The sequence below is a fragment of the Sebastes fasciatus genome, chromosome 14, assembly GCF_043250625.1.
Source record: "Sebastes fasciatus isolate fSebFas1 chromosome 14, fSebFas1.pri, whole genome shotgun sequence".
NCBI lineage: Eukaryota > Metazoa > Chordata > Actinopteri > Perciformes > Sebastidae > Sebastes > Sebastes fasciatus.
In genome coordinates, this window is record NC_133808.1 from 29,931,148 (window position 1) to 29,953,654 (window position 22,507).

General features: G+C 41.5%; 1 protein-coding gene across 1 annotated transcript in view; it reads left to right on the forward strand.

Annotated features, from left to right (window-relative positions):
- Positions 1–22,507, forward strand: part of man1a2 (mannosidase, alpha, class 1A, member 2) — a 166,576-nt gene that overhangs the window by 52,056 nt on the left and 92,013 nt on the right. The window contains exon 4 of the mRNA XM_074657812.1: positions 7,619–7,715. Within this exon, the coding sequence (XP_074513913.1) occupies positions 7,619–7,715 (97 nt within the window). The remainder of the gene's footprint in view (positions 1–7,618; positions 7,716–22,507) is intronic.

The window sequence follows — 22,507 nt, forward strand, 5'->3', positions numbered from 1 at the left end:
AGGCGAAGAGTGGTTTTTCATCTCTCTCAGACTCTGACCTTAATAACACAGGGCCACTTCTGGGCTGCCAGTTCGTTCCAAAGCGAGCTCGAGCGTATAATGTGGCATGATTAATACATTTACGGTGGCAATATAAAGACTGGGCCACATGGAAATAAGCAGATTGCCATAGAAGGAGATAACGTACTTTTATAGCGACAGCCTTCCCAATCCTTTCGGGCACAGAATAAGAAACAATACATGATTTATTAAGTCCTCAGATACAGATACCACATGTGACTGTGAGTTTATGTGAGTTTATGTGTTTTAACTGCGACAGATGCGATTGAGAATGATTGATGATGATACAATGGATAACTCTGGGATCACCTCCAGATGTCAAAGATAGACTTCTCTTACACGGTGTCCTACCTGGATGTGAGCGTCCGACTATCACGCCACATCGTGTAGCATCGGATGCTCTCTGAAGACGTCAAATATGCACTTCTGTTACGTCATGTAAACAAGTCACGTAAATATCAGCAGTGTGCTCCATATCAGACTGGAGATGTTACCGGATGTAACGACTTAAAAGATGGGTTAGTAGTACTTGCTACGTTTGTACTTTTTAAACAGGAAACACACGTTTTGTATTGTGATAATTACTGGAAATAACGTACAATACAGCCCGCCGTGCATCTTGCTCGTGCCCGGGATGCGACAACACCACAGGCAGTGACACAGACAGGTGGCGAGATACGGTACGGTCGTCCCTGCTCAGCTTCTGTATAGTGGAACATTAGTCCGTCGTGTTTTCCCCAATACTGAAGAGGTAAGAAGTAAGAGGAACACAGGATGCTTTCCTTACTCTCTTGGTCCCTGCGTTTTAATGCATCCTTAGGCCTACTTTCTCTCAATTCTTTTTCTATTGAGCTAGATTAAAAAGCATGCAAACGGGAGCGGATCAATAAGAGACGTACTGAAATACTGTAGTGACGGCCCACATTTCCCATAGTTGTAACTTCTGTGCTGTTTGTTTGTGTTTTGTTTAACCATTAGTGAGATGGCTGTTACATTTCTTGACATTTCTTGGTAGAAAAGTTTTATTTTTATTGTACTGCCAAATTAATATAAAGGAATTAAAAGGATGCGAGAAGTACATCAATGTATTTCCAAAAGTATGTATTATAAAGTAGCCCGTATATTTGTGGAAAGGATTACAGTGACTCCCAAACTCACCGAGCAGCTGCCACAAAAAAGATGATGAATCATGCAGAGGAACAGACTGTGTTTGTCTGTCTGTGTTACTTTGGAGAGTTGTCGGGGTTGAACAGGCTCTCTTCATCCTACACCACAAGCTGCTGGTTGTTGTCATGCTCCACAGTCCCAGATGTAGTAATTCACAGTGGGTCCTAACTGACAGGAGGACTAACCACCACCACCAGGACTCACTGGGAGTAACAGCGGAGTGAGAACGTAAAGGGATGCACGACCTTTGACACGATGTGGGTGGAACATGGTTTATTAACTGTAAATACCTTTCCTGCACTGGCTTTGATAGGGGCAAGGATTTGTATTCGGTTTAGTTTAAAGAGATAGCTTGAGATATTTTTCTTGTATAAAACTGGAGACGATGGTTGCACAGTATCAGGGGAGTTGCTATATCTTCCTCAGCAGGTTGGAAACCGTTCAAAGGGAGTCATTTTCCACAGAATACAGGATATTGAGAGACTATCTGTTGTGCTTTTTGGGTCTGCACCAATGTGGAAACATGATTTCAGTGTTATCGGATAGGCATTTGACAGACTTGGAACCAATAACAATGCATATTAAATGGTAACTTCTGTATTTTTCAACCATGTTTTTGTGTCTAAGTGACTAGTGGGGACAACAATATTTTAAATTGGTTGAGTATTGAGGGAGAACGCTGCAGACGGCAGCCACTAAACAGGTAGCAATGTAATGGCTCGGGGCAATTCTGCACCATCAATGTACGTCCATTAAAAGTGATTGTTTTTGCCACTGACAGGCTCTGATTGTACTAAGCCATAGTCTGTTTGGCTAGTCCGAATCAGAGTGAAATTGAAACTCTTGGTTTGCTTTCTATTTAGTCTGGTTCGGTTTCACATTGGGACAACGTGAAACGTCCGTCACTATTTTTGTGGACTTTATTTTGTATATTCTGTATGTTCTCTTAGGTCCAGATGTCAAGCAAACATTGGACTTCTGCAGAAGTCCAAGTCAGTCCTCTCCCACTCATGTTAATCTGTCGTTTACCTGTGTCCATCTCAACAAATGCCTGCTCAGGCAGCCTGCGTTTTGGTTTGCTTGGAAGCGGTCCGAGACCACCTCTCGTCCATTTCTTTTGGTCCGCACTGCCCAAACGAACTCCAACAGAGTTTCTTTAAAACAGACTAAATGTTGGCTTGTGAAAGCGCCCTAAGAACATGTGCCAACCAGCTGGTCATTACAGATTTAAATATCACTGTCACAGAGAGAATGTTCCCAACTGCTTCAAGACAGCCGCCATCGTCCTTGTATACCTAAAAAGTCTGAAGCGTAGCTTAGCGTTATCTAAAAGATTTTCAATGTCATGACTGAATATATTTAGCTGATTTAGATTTTTCAAGCAAAACATGAAGAAAAAAACGTTTGATTTCTCTGTAGGGTCCTTTCCATAATGTTGTCAGACACTTATAATAACAATCTGAGCCTGTCAGTGGCAAAAACAATCACTTTTAGTGGACGTACATTGACGGTGAGGAGTTGCCCGATATGATTACATTACAGCTCGTTTAGCGGCTGCAGCGTTCTCCCTCAATACTGGACCAGTTTCAAAAATTGTTGTCACTTAGACAGGTTAGTCCAGGTTGAAAAATGCTGAAATTACCCTTTACGTTATTCCGCCACTGTGAATGCAGCCTGTACTATCAAGTAATTAAATGTAACAGTATGCCTTAAAGCAATCAAAACAATCCCACAGTTAAGTTGGATAATGTCACAATAATTAAGTCCTTAACTTTTATAGCCTTGAGTCAAGACATTTACATTTGTTGCTAAGAATACACGCCCCGTTTATAGATATCTTAATAGCTGTGTGTGGGCTAACTAACTTCATTTGGGCAGTCATGGTAACACAAGCCACTTGAAAAGAAAGTGATTCGTCTTCTGAAATACATGTTATTGGAAAGTTCATCTTGCTGTGTTGGTGTCACATTTTGAGGCAACTCCACGAACCATCCTCTCACTGTGATTGCTTCTGTCGAAAGCTTGTCTCAGGGTAACACTTGGATAGCACCTTAATTTATTTATGGCTTGTATCTCGGAGTGAACAAGGAAGATGCATCATTTAACAGAATTTCATAACCGCTCAGATTTAACCGTACAGCAGTCAATTAGCTCGCGCGCAGCTGGGGGGATAATTGTCTATGGTTTTCGGCGTTATTAGCCAGCTTTTTGAAATTACACCGAACCAGTGACTCAGTGTTGATATTGAAATAGATTGTGATTGATGCAGGTTTAACTGACCTTGTCAGAGATCACGAAAATGTTGGGTTTGGCTGCTACCTTTTTCTCTGCTGCCTCTGCAGCCAATTCTGCAGTCGTTGCTGATGCGATTCAGCTTTAATTGTGGGGTGAACTTCGGCCAATGCAAACCAGTTTTTCCCCTCTTTTCCTTGTGGCTCCCAAGATGCTGCGATGGCAAGAGGTGTATCTGTCAAAATCAATCACAGATTTTTTGTGGTTTATTGTCCAATTAGTATTCCAAGGTCCTCTAAATAAGCAGTTTGTCAACATTGTCGAGCGCCCGGCACTGTTGCGCTCGTCCTCGGCATATGGGCCAATCAAAATTTGATGAAGCATCCAATCAACACAGATCACGGGGAGCCAGCCAACACTTAAGTGTCCATGTCATGGTGTGTATTAATTTGATTTATAATCCTTGGTGTGTGCATGGAGTGCGTCATGGAAAGCCGTGAGGCCAGGAACACAATGGCGCTCCTGGCCCTTGTCTTTATTACCTTGGCTGCCTGCCTGCTCCAAGGAGAGGAGGAGGATCTGGATGCTCATACTCACATGGTGGCATGAAGAGGCAAGCAGTTAGTCACATGCTGGCAGGAAGGGAAACAAGGCACAATACAAGGTGGCTGATGGGCCACTTCCTAGTGTTCCTGGTGTGTGATACAGCAGTGCACTAGCTGTGTGTGTGTTGCTGATAGCTGATTTGGTTTCTACTCTGCAGCCCGGTGCAGCACACACATCATGTCTCGTATACTAAGCTCCAAGGTGATCTCTCACCATACTGCAGAATTAAATAAATCATGGCTGTGGCTCAGAGGTAGAGCAGGTCGTCCACCAATCGGAAGGTCGACGGTTCGATCCCCGGCTCCTCTGGTCACATGTCGAAGTGTCCTTGAGCAAGATACTGAAATAGCGGTGTGAATGAGTATTTAGATTAGATCCTGATGGGCAGGTTGGCACCTTGTATGGCAGCCTCTACCATCAGTGTATGAATGAAATGCTTTGAGTGGTCGGAAGACTAGAAAAGAGCTACATATAAGTGCAAGTCCATTTACTTTTGAGTAGGGAGGTCACCAGAACAGATACTTTGGTACCAAGTCGATGCCAAAATTCTGAAAACGTTAGCTCCGTGCAGGACTGTGCTGACGTTAACTAGCTCTCATCCACCCGATTTCAACACGGGAGGAGCCATTGACTTACATTATGATCCATTCATGCTCTATTCAACCTGAAAAATGAGGATTAGGTGAAGGTAAAGTCTAACGTTATCATGATGTGTTCAAATGTAATCTTGTAGGTTTTGATGAGAAACTTGATAAATCCAGTTGTTTGAAGGAGATCTTTTCTCAGCAATATAAAATGGATATTAGAGATGGAAATGTGACCTGTTTAACCTCCTAACAATACCCAGCATGCAAACGGTAATAAAGGAGTGGATGTTGGAGTACATGATGGGATTTATTGTTCTGCTTTTGTTTTGTTACCGTGGTATCGAATTGGTGTCGAGCCTGGCATGAAAAGGCTGCACACAACAGCCAGATAATGATCCAATATTACAGGTGAATAATGAAGGTTAAATAAGACAAAGTAAACACAATAAGATGCGGGATGTAGGGCATCGGTGCCAACTCAGTCGTCATCAAGGTCATCGTGATGTGACGAGCTGACATGCATGTAGAGACAGAGAGGTTGGCAGATGGACAGATAGGACGGCTGCCAGATAGACGGACCATATAGAGGAGGGAATCAACAGATGTCCACAGAAGCAGACAGTGACTGACACGACGCCATATACAGGAAATGTACTTTTCTGAGGTCGTCGATGCCACTTGAGGTAAGAGGCTGTGGAGGAGGGAAAAAACAGGGTTTGAAATTGAATGCGAGCAGCAGCGCTTTTGTAAAAGCTGGCACTCTCTTCCTTCCTCGGCTGTGTCATCTTCTCTGTTTGCCCGGGAGCGCCTCTTCTCAGCATCAGCCTCCATGTCAGGGCTCATCTCACAATCTCTTGCTCTTTTTTATCCTCGCCCTCCTCCCCGAGCCAATCTGAAGAATAGAATTTCGTTCTATCTGACAGACGTGTCTACAGATGCAGAGACAGTAATGCACTAAAACAAAGTACAAAGAGAGAGCTTCAAAACACATCCGCAGTCTGAGTTAAATGGGTTTATTGTCATACCTATATTTGTGTTTGTGTTTGTGTGTGTGTGTGTGTGGAGAGACCTGCTGTTTAGTGAACACTTTACGTCACGCTGGGGGCAAAACAGAGAACTTTGATTTGGCGGCATCATCTCCCAGATTAAAGTCTTTGGGGTCATGCCCTCCCGTCAGCTCTGCTAAACCACCACTGCTTCTGTGTGTTTTCTTTTTTCTAGGAATTAGTTTCCTCTTTAGTCTTAATTTGGTTCAGTTCACCGATTGTTGGAGGCAAGAGGGGACTCATTCTACATTATTGTGTGTATGCAAGACATGTAGCAGTTGAAGTTGATTAATTAATTGATTGATAAATCGCTCTGGCCATGGCTAGGGTTGTCCCCTGTGAAGGATTTCCCCCTGCGGTGATAATGATTGGCTCAGCAGCGCGATATGCGGTATTATTACAAATTACTTTATTTATCCTGATTGTGGTGCTGTATAAATAAACTTTATTGTTAGGCTATTATTAGTTATATTGCTGCTTTGTAAATTATAAAGATGACAGTTTTAAAATGAATGAAATACTTGTTTATTAGGTAGAATACAGAAGGGCAAAGTTTTTTTCCGCTTTGGTTGCATCTCGTTGCTATGATACGGAATATCAAAATGTCGGCACAAGGTAGAGTACTCTCTCTGGATGAAGGGAAGGCTGAAGCACGTAGAGAGAGAGGACGGACCTGTCGGTTCTATGTGTGTTAATATCTCCTCCGTTATTGTTGTTGTTGTTCAGCACTTGTAGCTACATGTAGGATGTGACGGTTGGTCGTTGTGGAGTTTTACCCAGAGTTGAACATTTTTCAATTCTCAACGGCCAGAAAAAAAACACCAACGTGCAGCGCTCAGCGCAGAATAGACGCTCAACGCTTCTTCACGCTGCCGCCGTTCGTGTAAAAATGCGGCACGACCATTACAAAGAATTCCAAAAATGTGAACATAGTGGTTGCGGCGGTTGTTTGCCATTATCTGCGGTTGGCTTGTCAATATTTCGGTTATTGTAACAGCTCTGGCCACGGCTCAACAATAAGGATTACCCGCTTGCTTGGGGTCTATAGTCAAATGCCGCATCGGGCGAATAAAATCTAGCAACTCACTCGCTCAATCAGGTAAGTGGCAAAAAAATAATTAATCTTTTTTTCATCGGAGATGGTCGAAGTAGCGAAGGAGTCATTTTGCTTCCTCCTCATCTCTGTGGAACGTTGCACGTGCTCAGTACCGATCGGGCAGTTGCGAGAAAAGGCGGCGGATAAAGACAAAGTTTATGAGCGGAAGCGAGCATTTCAATTATCCTCGAAACAGGAGTTTAGTCGGGTAGCGGATGTGGGCGAAACTCAAGATTGATTTACTTAAATGAAGATTGAACATGACAATTAACTTTAGTCTTATTTGATAACTGCTAATAAATAAAACAATTTGTAAAAATTGACTTTGGGCAAATAGATTTTCGTTGAACCCTGTCTGCCCTGAAGTGCCAATCAGTTTAAGATTGAAAGAAAGCAGAGGCCTAAATCAAAATAAATGGCTTTTAAACAGAAGAGGTCTTCCTACCTCACCAGCCACGGTTAATGATTATGCCTTTATGTATTATCTTGGAAAGAATCTGCAGTCACATGCAGTTACTTTTATTCATTTTGATTGTTCACTTGTTCTGCAGTGAATGTTTTTGTTGGTGCCTTAACTGGTTTTAGACAACAGCTGTTGTAACTGAAATCACATTATGCCAAAATCCTAATTATATCCACGTTAAGTAAAATTATGATGCAAATTTAAACATCATTATCCAGCCAACTTTACCGAGTCGTTATCTGGAGGTACAATCATGTCAGCTGTAGGATTTGTCGCTTTGACGTCACACTCTTGCTTTGCCAAGTCAGGAGACTTGACATCTTCTAATATTGTGTTTCTGTTGTTGTTTGTCTTCCTTCAGATGATGAAGCATGCGTGGGACAGCTACAGACAGTACGGCTGGGGTCACAACGAGCTCAAACCCCTCGCCAAGAAAGGACATTCCACAAATATCTTTGGTAAGCCAGACGAACCCCTCTCTCCCACTGCTGTCTGTGCCCATTGGCAGTCCACTCACACAGTTGTAAATCACACATGGATGCATGCATGAATGCACACTCACTCCATCTCTCCGCCTTTTCCCTTGCGGACAAGGTTATGTGATAATGCCTCCGGCAGGATGCATATCACTTTGGGATGAGTGTTTGCGAGCAGAAGCACAAGATCACGGAAACCACAAGCAGAGGTATCACTGAAACGCCAGATAAAATAACATATATTGGACGTATTTGTAATATTACACAAGCTCTTACCCAGTAAGATGCTATACTGTTAGATTCTGCATTAGACAGCGGGAGCACAAACACTTATGTGAGGTCGTTGGCAGGGTCCAGTCAGGAGGGAAATTCCTGTTTGTAGAGAGAGAAAACGTTGCCACTGGCAGTGATTATTTTCCCACAGAGAGGTCAGTCCTGTGCAGCCGCTCTTCATCTGTGATTTGTGTTTTTCGGAGGCTGTTTTTTTGGCACCCGCCTCTGCAGCTGCCGACTATGATCGCACAGGTCACACAACTTGGACTGCACTTGTTGATGCGAGAGAATTTGCAAGTTGTCACAGAAGCGCACATTTCACACACAAGTTATTTTGAATTTTCAAATTAAATTGGAAAAATAGACTCTGAATATCGTATAACTCAGTTTAAAGTGAGTGGAGACCACGGCTGTGATTTCGTGTGGACCACTTTCAGGTGCCGCCCTATTATTTGGTGAGGAACGTGTTGGCGCTGGTGGACACGACACACCACACGAGAATACACCACTGGCTTTTTCCCATCTTCTTTTCCTCGTGTCGACACGTCCAGAAAAAGCTGTATTTTATTTTTGCACACTTGCTCGTCTCCTTGGCCTACTCTGCTAATACACCTTCATCTCTTGTCAGGCGTTAGCATGTCTTCCTCTGTGGTCTTGTAGCTGTCACAGCGGATGAAGAAAGATATCCAGAGATCTACAGCTCCACAGTCCCAGCTTTATTAAGATAATATTAATAAACACATTTCATGGTGAGCGATAGCTGAATCCTGTGTGTGCTGCAGGCATCCTTTGTATATTATTCGCCTGTCATTATTGAGAGGATCATTTGAACTTCTAATTAAATTATGATCAATATACATATCAATAGATGCATTGGATATCAACCATTCAAATTCAGAATAATAAGTGCTGATAAAGATGCCCAGAATCCTGTATCATCTTCGCTTAGTGTGAATTTATGCGTGTGAAGATGTTGCTTTATGCTGCTTTATCTGAGTGTTTCAGTTGCCAGTTTGATTTGTGTGTTTTCCTCAGTTCCTGTGTGTGTGTGTTTATGCCTTAGGTTCCTGTGTGTGTGTGTGTGTATGTGTGTGTGTGTGTGTGTGTTTGTGTGGTGTGAGGATGCATGCTTATGAGGCTTTTGTGTCAAATTTGAATGCTCCGTCTGGCAAATTGGCCGGAGGCACCTGTGTTATTTTATGAGCTGCTGCTAAATGGTAGATAGATGCTGTTTGTGTGTTTCCATTTTTTGGTGTTTGACTGTTCATCTGCAGCATGTCTTTGTGTGTGTGTGTGTGTTTTCTCCTGCCTCCTTGTAACGGTTGAGTCGGGGTATCTGCAGATTATTAGTCACAGGGTGGCCAGCAACACACACAAACGAGACTCGAGGCAAAGAATCAAGCCTTCACAAAACACACTTCCATTATTGATGAGGCGTATCCTGTCCTCCTACAGAACTTGGCCGTATTGATTATGTGTGAGCGTGTGTGTGTGTGTGTGTGTGTGTGTGAGTGTCTTGGAAGAGAGAAAAGAGAAAGCAATACATTGGAGATGCAGCAGACTCTTGTTGCTGTGTTGCTGTAACTATTAGGAGCATTGACAGCTCGCGCCGAAGGGACACACACATTCAGAAAAAAAGGCTGAGTGATTGGACGGAGACGGGGATTACTGATCGACTGTGAATTGTTATTTTGTCAATTAAAGTGAACCCTACTGCCATGCATGTTGATGGTAAAGTCAATCCAAGACATTATACCCAGTTTAATTGAGTTTTGAGAGTAATCTCAGGCACTGGAGCAAAATGTGGAAAGATTTTCTTTATAGCATCGTCACAATTTTGATTCTAAATCAGAAATCGATCAAAATGAACTTCTCTGCCTACTTGTGTGCATCCAAAGGAAAAAAAACAATACTTTAAAGACGACACAGCGTATGTTATCATACGCACCTCTTCCTAACATACAGCGACCGAGCAAACTCTGGCGTATGGAGTGCAAAAAATTGTCCAGATACATTTCGAGTGATGTCACTCTCAATTACATAGAGAGTGCGACATGTCACTTTGCCTGTTCGCTGACGCATAGAGCAGGTTGGAACATCTTCATCGGGAAAAACTGAAACGATCTGATGTTCGCTTGTTCACTTGTTAGCATCGCGTCCAGTTAGGACGAGGTGTGTGACAACATGGCCACTGCCGAAGTCAGATCTGACGGAGAAACAACAGAACTGGAAAATCCTCCTGGTTTCCCGAAGTCATCCATTGGAAGTCACTGGTGTGGCGACATTTTGCCTTCCCCTGCGAGCTGCTGTATGTAAACAACAGAAAAACTGCAGCTTGGAGGCTGCAAAAGATTTTTGCTCGTCGTAGAGTAAAGCACGTCGGTGCCAACAGCGACGTCATGGTGCATTCAGGTGTGCCTCGTAAACTCTGAGACACTCTATAGGGCTGACCCGAATGCTTCGAAGCTTCGACCGCTGCTACGGTAATCAACCTCCAAATTAGTATTCGAATGCTTTGTATTTCGTTTTTTTAATGTGTAGAGGTAAGTGTGTGTACAGTAGTGCGGCAGTGGCACTGTACCGGAGCTTCGAATACCTTCGAACATTTCAAACCGAAGCTTCGAAGCCCAAAAACTGGTATTCGGGACAGCCCTAAAACTCTAACTGTTGTTATAAAATACCGTCCTGCCATCTAGTGGATCTTCTTTTTGTTGAAAGTGTGAATGACAGTTGTCAGAATATGACTTGACATCAAGACTCCATAGTCTTAACAATGGCATGTTTAAATTGAAAATGTGACCTTAAAATCGAATCGTGGATTTGGAGAACCGTGACACCACTTTTCCTTTTGTTGCTACAGTATTGTCCTGCAACAAGTGAGCAGTCTTCCTGCCAGACACAAGCATATATACACAGCAGTTTGCGTACAATTTGCCTCTGTTAAACATGCCTTCTGTAAAGTTGTTACAGACACATAGGGCAAAGCTGTGTGTGCTCGCTCCACGCCTTACAGCTCAGCCTTAATCTGTCCAAAGAGAAGAGGGCAGGCCAGAACGGTAACAAGAGGATGAGGAGGAGACCGGGTCTCTCATTGTCGCACCAGGCTCAGATAACCTTGAGTTCACTGGCCAGCCCTGTTTAGTGTTTTTTCTCTTCTTCCTTCTGTGGAGAACGAGTGGAGCTGATTTTGAGTACAGATACAAACACAGCCTTTGTCTGGAGGGTAAGCGGTTCAAGCAAGGATAACACATGGCCTCATAAAGGAAATGCAGTTGGAGCTGGGCTGAGAAAAGCACGGTTAAGGCCGTGTCAGACACAGCAAGCTACCTTAAAACACACTCACACACACTTAGATGGAGTGGTTGGCAGAGAATAGGATGATGTTTTCAGAACAGGAAGGAAAGAACAAAATGTAGGTACATGAAGCCAAATATGGTTCCTGCATATTGTTCACTACCTGCAGTTTTAGAATAAATCTGTTTAATGCATCATATTCATTAATATTACTAGTGCAATGCCCATTTTGTGGCGTGCCTGTTCAGAATGGGCCGATTGCTTGGCTCCCGGAATCCTCCCGGTATTGCTGCTTGCAGCATTGTTGGGGGCTGATTGCTTGGCCTCAAGGAAGTGCTGCTAGCAGCGTTGTGTAGAACCGCTCAATCGCTCGTTGACTCCAGGGAAGTGAAGAAGAGTTTGGTTGCAACGTTAGCAGCCTATATCCAGCATCCAGCAGCAAAAGTGAACTGCAATGAGCCACGGTATGTGCCCACTGCAGAAGATACGCTCATCTTAGTCTGTAGAGTCCTGACGCCCCTTCTCCACTGCTGAACAGAGCGTTGTTTGGTTGTTTATTTACGTTTTGCGTGTCCAAATTGCACCAAATTTGATAAAGCACTCCCAGTAATCCCCAGTAATACACCCACCAAGTGTGAAGTCGATTGGATGAGCGGTCCCTGACATATGTGAAGGACACACAGACAGAGATGCAATAAACAGTAGTAAAAGTAGAAAAAATGCACTCATTTCCAAGAAACTTATGAGCACATCTCTGGTAAACAACAGATTTAAAGTGGTGCTTTTGTGTGATTCCTTGTGGAGAAACTCGTTTATTAGCAGACAAAATCGTATGAGTGTAAGCCAACCGGAATTTCTTTGGTCGAGGACAGCCCTAATTTGTCATCATGGTTTTGAGTATTGATCTTTAAAGTGAGTTGAAGGTCTCTTTCCATCAATCAAATTAAGCAATTTGAAGACGTCGCTTTAAACAAATAATCAGTTAACGGAGAAAATAATTAACAGATTAATCAATAATGAAAATAATTGTTAGTTGCAGCCATGATAAAGTACATGTGTTAACTAACCATCACCACACACTGCTGTTGCATTACGGCTTTTTGTGTCTTGTGGCTTTGATCATAGTAACTGTGTCCTCAGAGGTTAGCCTGTTCAGTCAGATGATGGACAACTCTATTCATCTCTCTGTTGCTCTCTCACACACACACACACACACACACAAGGTAATAATACCCATGGGTAATTGAATGAGGAACATCAGCCACCATTGATTCAGCCTGAAAGCATTTGACCCTTGCTGAGGTTGTGGGTCAGTCAAAGCAAAGGCCGTGCCTTCACGGGCAGCTGAAGTGGCCTTGTTTATTGTAGATGGACGGCACAAGCTCTGATCCTTAAACACACTCCTCTCTGTTTGCTGGAAAATGCTCTCGGGGGACGCAGGTCACTTTACATTGATCAGGACTTCAGTGTGAGTGTAAGTCCACACCGCCGTCTCTCCGTCCCTCTGTGGTCAGAGTCGCTTACAAACCCAAGGTTCATCCCTTTTTCACTGTTGCAGTAGTTTAGGCGAGATAAAATAAAGCCTGAGTCACCTTTTTTACAGCGGTACTGATGTGATTCTGGATATATCCTGAAGTTGAATGAGACATATCTCTCTTTAAATGAGCCTCAAAGATGTCTTTATCAACAGTAGAGCTGCAACGATTAATCTCCAGCTATTTTGATAATCGATTATAATCGGTTTGATAAATTTTTTAAAGAAAAAAAAAGGAAAAATTCTCTGATTCCAGCTTCTTAAATGTGAATATTTTCTGTTTTCTTTACTCCTTTATGACAGTAAACTGAATATCTTTGAGTTGTGGACAAAACAGGACATTTGAGGACGTCATCTTGGGCTTTGGGAAACACTGATTGACATTTTTCACCATTTTCTAACATTTTATAGACCAAACAACTAATCCATTAATGGAGCAAATGATCGGCAGACTAATCAACAGTGAAAATAATCATTAGTTGCAGCCCTAATCAACGGAGTGTTAAATTATATCAATTTAGATAATCAATAAATTATGTAAGTAATTATTTGAGCAAAAACATGTGGCTTCTCAAATGTGAGGATTTGCTGCTTTTCTGTGTTTTTCATCATTCTTCTATACTTTGATTGGACCAAATGATTAATTGATTAATTGAAAAAATAATCATTAATTACAATAATCATTATTTGCAGCCCTAAATGTAATTATTGGAGAGAGAGTGAGAGAGTAGCTTGTTCTGTAGTAGGGAAAACAATGTTTAGTCTCAGCTGCTTAAAGGTATATACATGTAACCCGCCATTCAAAGTTGGCTACTCCTCCTCGGCTCAACGAGCGAGCTTTAGAGTGAATGAATGGGGGCGGCTGAGGCTCAGAGGATAGAGCAGGTTGTCCACCAATCGGAAGGTCGGTGGTTCGATCTCCGGCTGCTCCGGGTCATATGTCGATGTGTCCTTGAGCAAGACACTTAACCCCAAATTGCTCCCGAAGGCATAGCCATCGGTGAGCATCGGTTTAGATTAGATCCTGATGGGCAAAGTTGGCGCCTTAGCAGCCTCTGCCATCAGTGTATGAATGTGTGTGTGAATGGGTGAATACTGACATGTAGTGTAAAGAGCTTTGAGTGGTCGGAAGACTAGAAAAGCGCTATATAAATGCAAGTCCATTTACCATCCATTTACCATGAAGAGAGGGAGCAGCGTTAGTGAGAACAAAGCAGTGAATCAGAGAAATAAAACGTTTTTGATGAACCCCAGAAATGTCCCAAACACAGGAAAACAATAAGAAAGAGAAAATACAGGCAGACGGCAGTAGGGGTGGGGGAAAAAATCGATAGCAGCGTAGTATCCCAATATTTTTTGCGTTGCAATATTGTATTTATACACAGACAGCAAGTACCAATCATTTATTATATAAACTATTAACCTCTTCACAATCTGACAGCCCGCCTAAGGAATTGATTAGTACCAACCATGTCATGGTAGCTTTTCGGGAAGAATGCTAAATAATGCTCCAAATTTACGCTAGATTTTGGCAAAGAAAAACTTGCATTTTCAAAGAGGTCCCTTGACCTTTGACCTCAAGATATGTGAATGAAAACTCTGAGGGGAACAGAGTGAAAGCTGTATCTTATTCGATAAAACAGATGTTGACAAACTGCATAATTAGCGGTTGAAAAAAGGTAATTAATTGCAATGTATCGCAATATATCTTATCACAAAATATCTTATCGCAATACTCAAAGATCGTATCATGACTTAAGTTTCGTGATAATATCATATCGTGGGGCCACTAGTGATTCCTGTCCCTAGAGGGTAGGGTCTCTGCAGATACAGACTCTCATAAGTGATGATTGATTGGGATTATTTTTGTATCGGTCTAAACATTGTTTTTTATAAAATCCCTGCATAACCAGAAATCTTTTTCAGCCAACAATAGAGGATCGTGGGTGTTGTCAGTTTCCAGACTTGTTTCTCTCTGCAGACTTCATTTGTGGCTTTTCGTGACCTTATTGGAGCTATTTTAGTGGATTTAATCTTGTCTGCACACGAGGGAATCCTCCGGTGAGGCTGAGGCGTGCCCTGCACACTCGACCTACTGACTGTTGCTGCTTTATTGGTTTCCCCCCGAAAAAGCTTTCCATCTGATGATTTTAATCTAAACTTACAAGTGGAGAATCTCTCACCTCTCCCACAGGCAGTTTGACATGCTCACAGTAAATGATTATCACAGATCGCCTCAGGCATGCAGTTGCGAGAGGCCTGTTCGTTAGTAGGATGACGAACGATGATGCGAAACCGGGCTTTGGTTTGGACACCTGGCGTCTCTGTCGATCCAGTGCTACAGCACTGGCACCTGCTGTATCCATTATAAGATTATTTGGGTTGTTAGTGCATCATGTTGCCCATAGAGAGACGATCTGACAGCTTGTACTCAGTTTCAAGAAACGTATACATACTTTTGAAGATGAACGACTTTGTAAACTTTTCAGAAATGCTATTATTGGGTTCTTTAAATCACAGCAAAACTCTAAAAGTCACCATGTTGGATCAGGACAGAAGTACTATTTTTTGGGCAATTATTTACCTCAGTCTGAACATCTCCATGATGCTCTGGTGATGAAGGGAGGATGCTCTGGTGATGAAGGGAGGCTGCTCCATATAGATTCTGTTCGATATAATCCAGAATCCCATAAAACCCACAATACCAGTTCAAACCTGCTTTGATTACCCAGCTTTTCTAATCAATAGACACTGTGGAGTGTAATCTTCTGTAGAGCTATTGGATATTCGTTCCTTCTTGCAATATCTCTGCAGGGTGCATGTGGATACCGTGATAACCATGAAGTCAGACGTCCACTCACAGCCGTGTACTGTAGCGTTACGCTTCCCTCCTCCCCATTATCTAGGTCATGTCTTCACATGAATGGCTCCCACGGCGAAACAGAGCATTGCATCCCAGAAAAGGGTTATGTATGGGGCAACATGGCGATGCGCCCATGGGTGTGAAGACCAATTAAACAGAAATTACATGTTTATGTGTAGTGACAGAGTCAGGGTCCAAATCTAGTGCCATAAATAGACATTTTAAATGGCAACTTGAGATTTTTAGGTTGTATAGGGCTCAGTTTTAAAGCTAGAGTGAAGGTACTGGTATCGTATGAAACTGGAGAACCTAAGAAATTCATCGGTACCAACCATGTCATACTAGCTTGTCGGGAAGGAGGTTAAACAACGCTCCAAACGTTCGCTAAATTTTGGCGAGGAAAAACTGTCATGGCCATTTTCAAAGGGGTCCGTTGACCTCTGACCTCAAGATATGTGAATGTAAATGGGTTCTATGGGTACCCACGAGTCTCCCCTTTACAGACATGCCCACTTTATGATAATCACATGCAGTTTGGGGGCAAGTCATAGTCAAGTCAGCACACTGACACACTGACAGCTGTTGTTGCCTGTTGGGCTGCAGTTTGACATGTTATGATTTGAGCATATTGTTTTATGCTAAATGCAGTACCTGTGAGGGTTTCTGGACAATATCTGTCATTGTTTTGTGTTCTTAATTGATTTACAATAATACATATATACATAGATTTGCATAAAGCAGCATATTTGTCCACTCCCATGTTGATAAGAGTATTAAATACTTGACTGCAAAACCAGCTAAGTCAGTGATATTTCATCTTCTGTCCAGTGGATGGTCACCAAATGGTTTCATTTTGGTTCATTTAGCACAGAATGAGTATTGAAAGCATCTCCTCTGCTGCTCAGCTGGACTACATCCCAACGAGATGTTCAGAACATGAAGTCATGTCTCTGCAATATCTGTGGCCCCAGTTGGGTCGTGGCATGTTTGTAACCCTCCATCTGAAGCTCTGCTAAGTGGCTGTTAAAGTATGAATCAGGCCTAAGTATTCTGACTCCGTTCTGAAGTTAAGTGAATGAACATGACTCCAAAGGCTGAGTGACTAGGATGGGAAGAGTCAATTTCTCTTAATTCAGTTATTACGTCTGACAAAAGGAAGGCAGTGAGCAAACATAAATAAGGAGTCTGCAGAGACACTGAGGTGTTGATCTGCTTATTTGCAAACCAGCAGTGCAGTCAGATTCTTAAAAGCTAAGACGTAACAATTGCCTCAAGCTCAAGTATATTAGTGCACAGTGAAATAAAGTGCTCACTGCCAGGATGGATTGATTGCAAGGCGAGATATTAAATAACCTGCAGACAGTAATCCTAGAGCACTTCTTCAGTGATTATCTTAAACTTATAAAATACGGCATGCTGTCGCGGCATGCTTTCATCCAAAGCACTTTACAGTCCCATTAATGTATACATTTTTCATCACAGTTGATTCCAGTAAGGACTAACGTTTATAATGTTTTCTTACACTAATGGGAGTTGAGAAGAATAGGACATAAAAGAAGTCACAGTACGATCTATATTCAAAACATGTGTCTCTAAAGTATTGATCAGATCTACTGTGGCTATGTCACCTGATGTGGGAGCTTTTGTAATAAATAAAATAAATTGTAAGTAAGCTAAACTATATTTCCATGGCTTACAATGGAGAAGCAATAAAAAGAGGATTTTTTTATCCTTGCTTAGTATAAAATCTTAATTTCGAAGGCAACATCACCATTAAAACAAAGATCCCATGGACAATGATGCAACTGAATGTATTCCACTACTCTGAACTACAACTGGGACTGTAAATTTGATGAAAATACACTAAAGGTACACCTTCACGACGAGCCAGTATGACTTTAGGTTTGCTAGTTTCATATGATGCCAATATCGTCACTGTAGCTTTAAAACTGAGCCCTCTACAACCTTCGAAAGATGGATTGCGTTTATGTTGATTAATAGTTTCAGTAAATGTAAGGATTTTAAGCTTTTTATTTGTCATATATTCAAACTAAGGCTGTCAATTGATTAAAATATTTAATTGCAAGTAATTCCACAATTTTCCATAGTTATTTGTGATTAATCTCAAAGTAATCGCATATTTTTTATCTGTTCAAAATGTACCTTAAAGGGAGATTTGTCAAGTATTTAATACTCTTATCAACATGGGAATGGGAAAATATGCTGCTTTATGCAAATTTATGTATATATTTATTATTGGAAATCAATTAACAACACAAAATGATGACAAATATTGTCCAGAAATTGTACCTCACGGGTACGGCATTTAGCATAGAAAATATAGATCATAATAGAGAAGTATTCAGCCTCCTTCACGACAAGCTAGTATGACATGGATTAGGGTTTCTAGTTTCATATGATCCTCACTCTAGCTTTAAAACTGAGCCCGCTACAACCTCCGAAAGATTGATTACGTTAATGCGTTAAAGAAATTAGTGGCGTTAAAACAAATTTTTGTTAACGCCTTATTATCGTTTTAACTTTTGTCAGTCCTAAGTGACCGATCGAGGCAGCGGTAGACCAGCAACTCCAGTGTTCTACAAAGGAAAATTACTGTTTTTGTCATTGGAGTCTGGTGGCTTTGAAGAGAGCATAGATGGATATAACGGCTTCAGTTCCCCCGTCAGAAAGGGCTGTCTGACAGCAAGGTAAAGCTGTGAAAATATTCTAAATATAGCGTACACTTAAACTGATATTGATTCTCTTAGGTGTCTAAAATCTGTTTTGCTGCCTCCGTCCATAGCAGTACGTTGCTTTGCTCCCGTGCTGGTACTCCCGTCTGTTTCTCCAAACCACCATCTACTGTAGGTAATACACTGACTATGGAGAAGTACCTCATACAACCCCACTTCAAAAACACCCACACTATCCCTTTAACTCCACCCCAGGAACATTTCCTAATCTCTTTCATATTCATAAGCTCATAGCTACAGCTCCCCCGTCACCCCCCTGATTAAAGTCTCCCATTATTCAAATGTTCCTTTTTGCAACTAATGGCAAAAATTCAGTTTGGCTGGTTAATATCTACTTAATGAATGCAATGATTTCCCTCGTTGGATGAGATACAAAGCGACATGCTGCTAAACTGAAAACAATGACACGCTTGAAAGCACCACACATCGAGCTTTTTGCCCTTTTTCTTCTTGTCAGCCTGAGGTGTAGACTCGGATGTCTTCATGATTGTGGCAGTGTGGGGCGGTGTTGAGTGGGGTGGGAGGGTTCACTGATGATCACTTTAAAATGACTGCCTCAGGGCCCAAAGCTGCTTTCCATACGAGAGAAGGCTGGTATTAAATTGACCCTTATTTACTGTTGCCATGCTTTCCAAGCTTTCCAATCTAGCACTGTGCACATGGAGTTGATGCTGATGATGGTGGCAGTTTTACCAGATGAAATTTGTGCAGATTTTTGCGATAATGGGTCCCTGATTTCAGCCAAAAGTAGACAAAAGCAGCCAACTCATTTATTTACCACATTTATTGCACATCTGTCCGTGAATAAAGATCCCTCATTGTGAAGTTTCTCCCTTTTGTCCTGGTAAAGGGTTTTTGTTTTTCCCCTCAAAGGTATAAGGATAGAGGATGTCATATTTATAGATTGTAGGGCTGTCAAAGTTAACGCGATAACGCAAATTCATTTTAATGTTGCGAGCCTGGTTTTAAAGCTAAAGTGAAGATATTGGCATCATATGAAACTAGAAAACCTTGTCAGAAATGAGGTTAAATAACGCTCCGAACTTACGCTAAATTTTGTCAAGTGTCATGGCCATTTTCAAAGGGGTTCCTTGACCTCTGACCTCCAGATATGTGAATGAAAATGGGTTCTATGGGTACCCACAAGTCTTCCTTTTTGCCTAACCCTAAAGAAGTTGTAGTTTTGTTGCCTTAACCTAAAGAAGTTGTAGTTTTGTTGCCTAAACCTAAAGAAGTTGTAGTTTTGATGCCTAAACCTGAAGTAGTTGTAGTTTTGTTGCCTAAACCTAAAGAAGTTGTAGATTTGTTGCTTAAACCTAAAGAAGTTGTAGATTTGTTGCCTAAACTTAAAGAAGTTGTAGTTTTGTTGCCTAAACCTAAAGAAGTTGTAGTCTTGTTGCCTAAACCCAACTGTTTTTGTTGCCTTAACCTAAAGAAGTTGTAGTTTTGTTGCCTAAACTTAAAGAAGTTGTAGTTTTGTTGACTAAACCTAAAGAAGTTGTAGTCTTGTTGCCTAAACCCAACTGTTTTTGTTGCCTTAACCTAAAGAAGTTATAGTCTTGTTGCCTAAACCTAAAGAAGTTGTAGTTTTGTTGACTAAACCCAACTGTTTTTGTTGCCTGAACCTAAAGAAGTTATAGTCTTGTTGCCTAAACCTAAAGAAGTTGTAGTTTTGTTGACTAAACCCAACTGTTTTTGTTGCCTGAACCTAAAGAAGTTGTAGTTTTGTTGCCTAAACTTAAAGAAGTTGTAGTTTTGTTGACTAAACCCAACTGTTTTTGTTGCCTGAACCTAAAGAAGTTGTAGTTTTGTTGCCTAAACTTAAAGAAGTTGTAGTTTTGTTGACTAAACCCAACTGTTTTTGTTGCCTGAACCTAAAGAAGTTGTAGTTTTGTTGACTAATCCTAAAGAAGTTGTAATTTTGTTGCCTAAACCTAAAGAAGCCTTTTTGTTTGTGTTCAAAAAGTGACGTTTCATTCAGTTTTACAACATTAGAATGTGTTGCTTTTAAGTTTCACTTTCACTTTTACAACATAGTATGCGTAGTAGGCCCCTACTGACCCACATCTATGGTGCTTATAGCCACTGATAACGCCTATTTAATGGCCTGATAACAGTCGAATCGGGTGCAAGAGACAGGGCTGTATTTTTCACGCCATCATTTCCAGCTCTGCAGACTTTAGTTGGCACATTTGCAGAGTAAAAAGAGACTAAGGAGAGAATTGAATTCAGGTCCCAACAAGACGTCAAAATTTCCTTCAGAACTCTTCGACTTGGCCCTCCCTTACTCCCCTCTTTCCTTTCAGATTAAACTTTCAGCAAGGCTGCCTCTGCCAAATTGGACAGGAGGAAACAGGAGGATTTGCCTGCTGCTGAGTCCAGCAGGAATGTGCATACGCCCTCAAAAAGAGTAGAAAATAGGGGGGACGTTTTATGAAAAACATTACCTTGTAATCTGTTCACCGTCTATGTGACCAGATGATGATAAAAAGCTGCAGTCTACAAAGTAGTGCCACTGAATAATTGGATGAGTCACTTTGGAGCCATTACCCACAATGCAGCTCTACATAACTCTGAGGCTGTTAGGGTTTCTATTAATATTGGTATAACTAGCCTGTTACTGACTCAAGGGAGCTGAACCGTGATTCAGTGGCAGCGGGGAGCTGTGGAAAGGGAGTTCCCTTGTTCACCTGGTTGGTCCTCCTACCTGCTTCGTGTTTATGTCACACCGCTGTGGACATTAAAGAAGAAGAAGGTGACATATTTATTTGACAACTTTATTTTTAAAACCAGAGTTACAAGGTGTTTCACATAACACAACAGCATACAATGTAGGTGCAAAGATAGAGAATCATAAAACCCTCCACATAATCCACCGTGGTTAAATAAGATAATGGAGGAGATGGAGGCTCAAACCAGATCGTGAGAGAGTCACATCGAGAAGGAAAAAGAACACCAGCAATGAGAGTGGCCAAACTCCAAAACAAGAGAGAGAGAGAGAAGAGAGAGAGGAATTTGGGCTCAAACACAGAAACTTGATAGCGAGAGAAAGGAAACACCATAGAGAGGAGAGAGAATAGGCAAGTTAAAAGGAGGATTAGCATATCGAACATTAGACGAGAGGAAGTCGGGATGAAGAAGAACATCGTAATCAATCCTCACTTTGTTAGACTACAACCAGTGTGGGAAATAAAAAACATCTTAAAAGTTGTCTTTTAAAAATACTAATTAAGGCATAAAGTTGCTGTTTTTTTAAGGCTGCAATGATTATTTTCATTATCAATTAATCTATCAATTATTTTCTAGATAAATCGATTGATCGTTTGGTCTATAAAATGTTGGAAAATAGTGAAAAATATCCATTCCAGTTCCTAAAAGTCCAAGGTGGTGTCTTTAAATGTCTTGTTTTGTCAGTCCAAATCCCAAAGATATTCAGTTTAACATGATATAAAACTAAGAAAAGCAGGAATTCTCCGTATTTGAGAGGCTGAAAACCATTTTCATGAAAAATTACGTAATTAATTTTCTGTAGCTCCACTAATCGATTAGTCGTAATTGCGTTGCAGCTCTACTGTTGTTTAATGTGAAATGAGCCCAGATTAAAATGCAATACAGTAATCACCACCTTGTGCCAAAATGAATAAATTAAAAAAGCACACGATTCCTGAGAAGTGCAATCATCTGTATGTGAGAGAGAAAGCAGGAGACAGTAGGTTTATACATTTAGGAAAATATGTATTAGGGCTGTCAATCGATTCAAATATTTAATGGTGATTAATCACATAGTTGTCCATAGTGAATCGCGGTTAATTGCAAATTATTTGCACATTTTTTTATCTGTTCAAAATGTACCGCATGTGACTTAAAGGACTGTTTGTAACTTCTTACACGTATAAATCATTGCGGGTCGGTGTCCCATGCGCGCTCGCGCGTGGCTACGCTGATCAAACAAGACTCCAACACAAACTACACGGAAGCACCAAAACCGCAAAGTTCTATCTAGTGGAGCCCGTCTGTTAAACAGTGTTGGCCGCGGTCGGAGGACGCGGGGTAGACC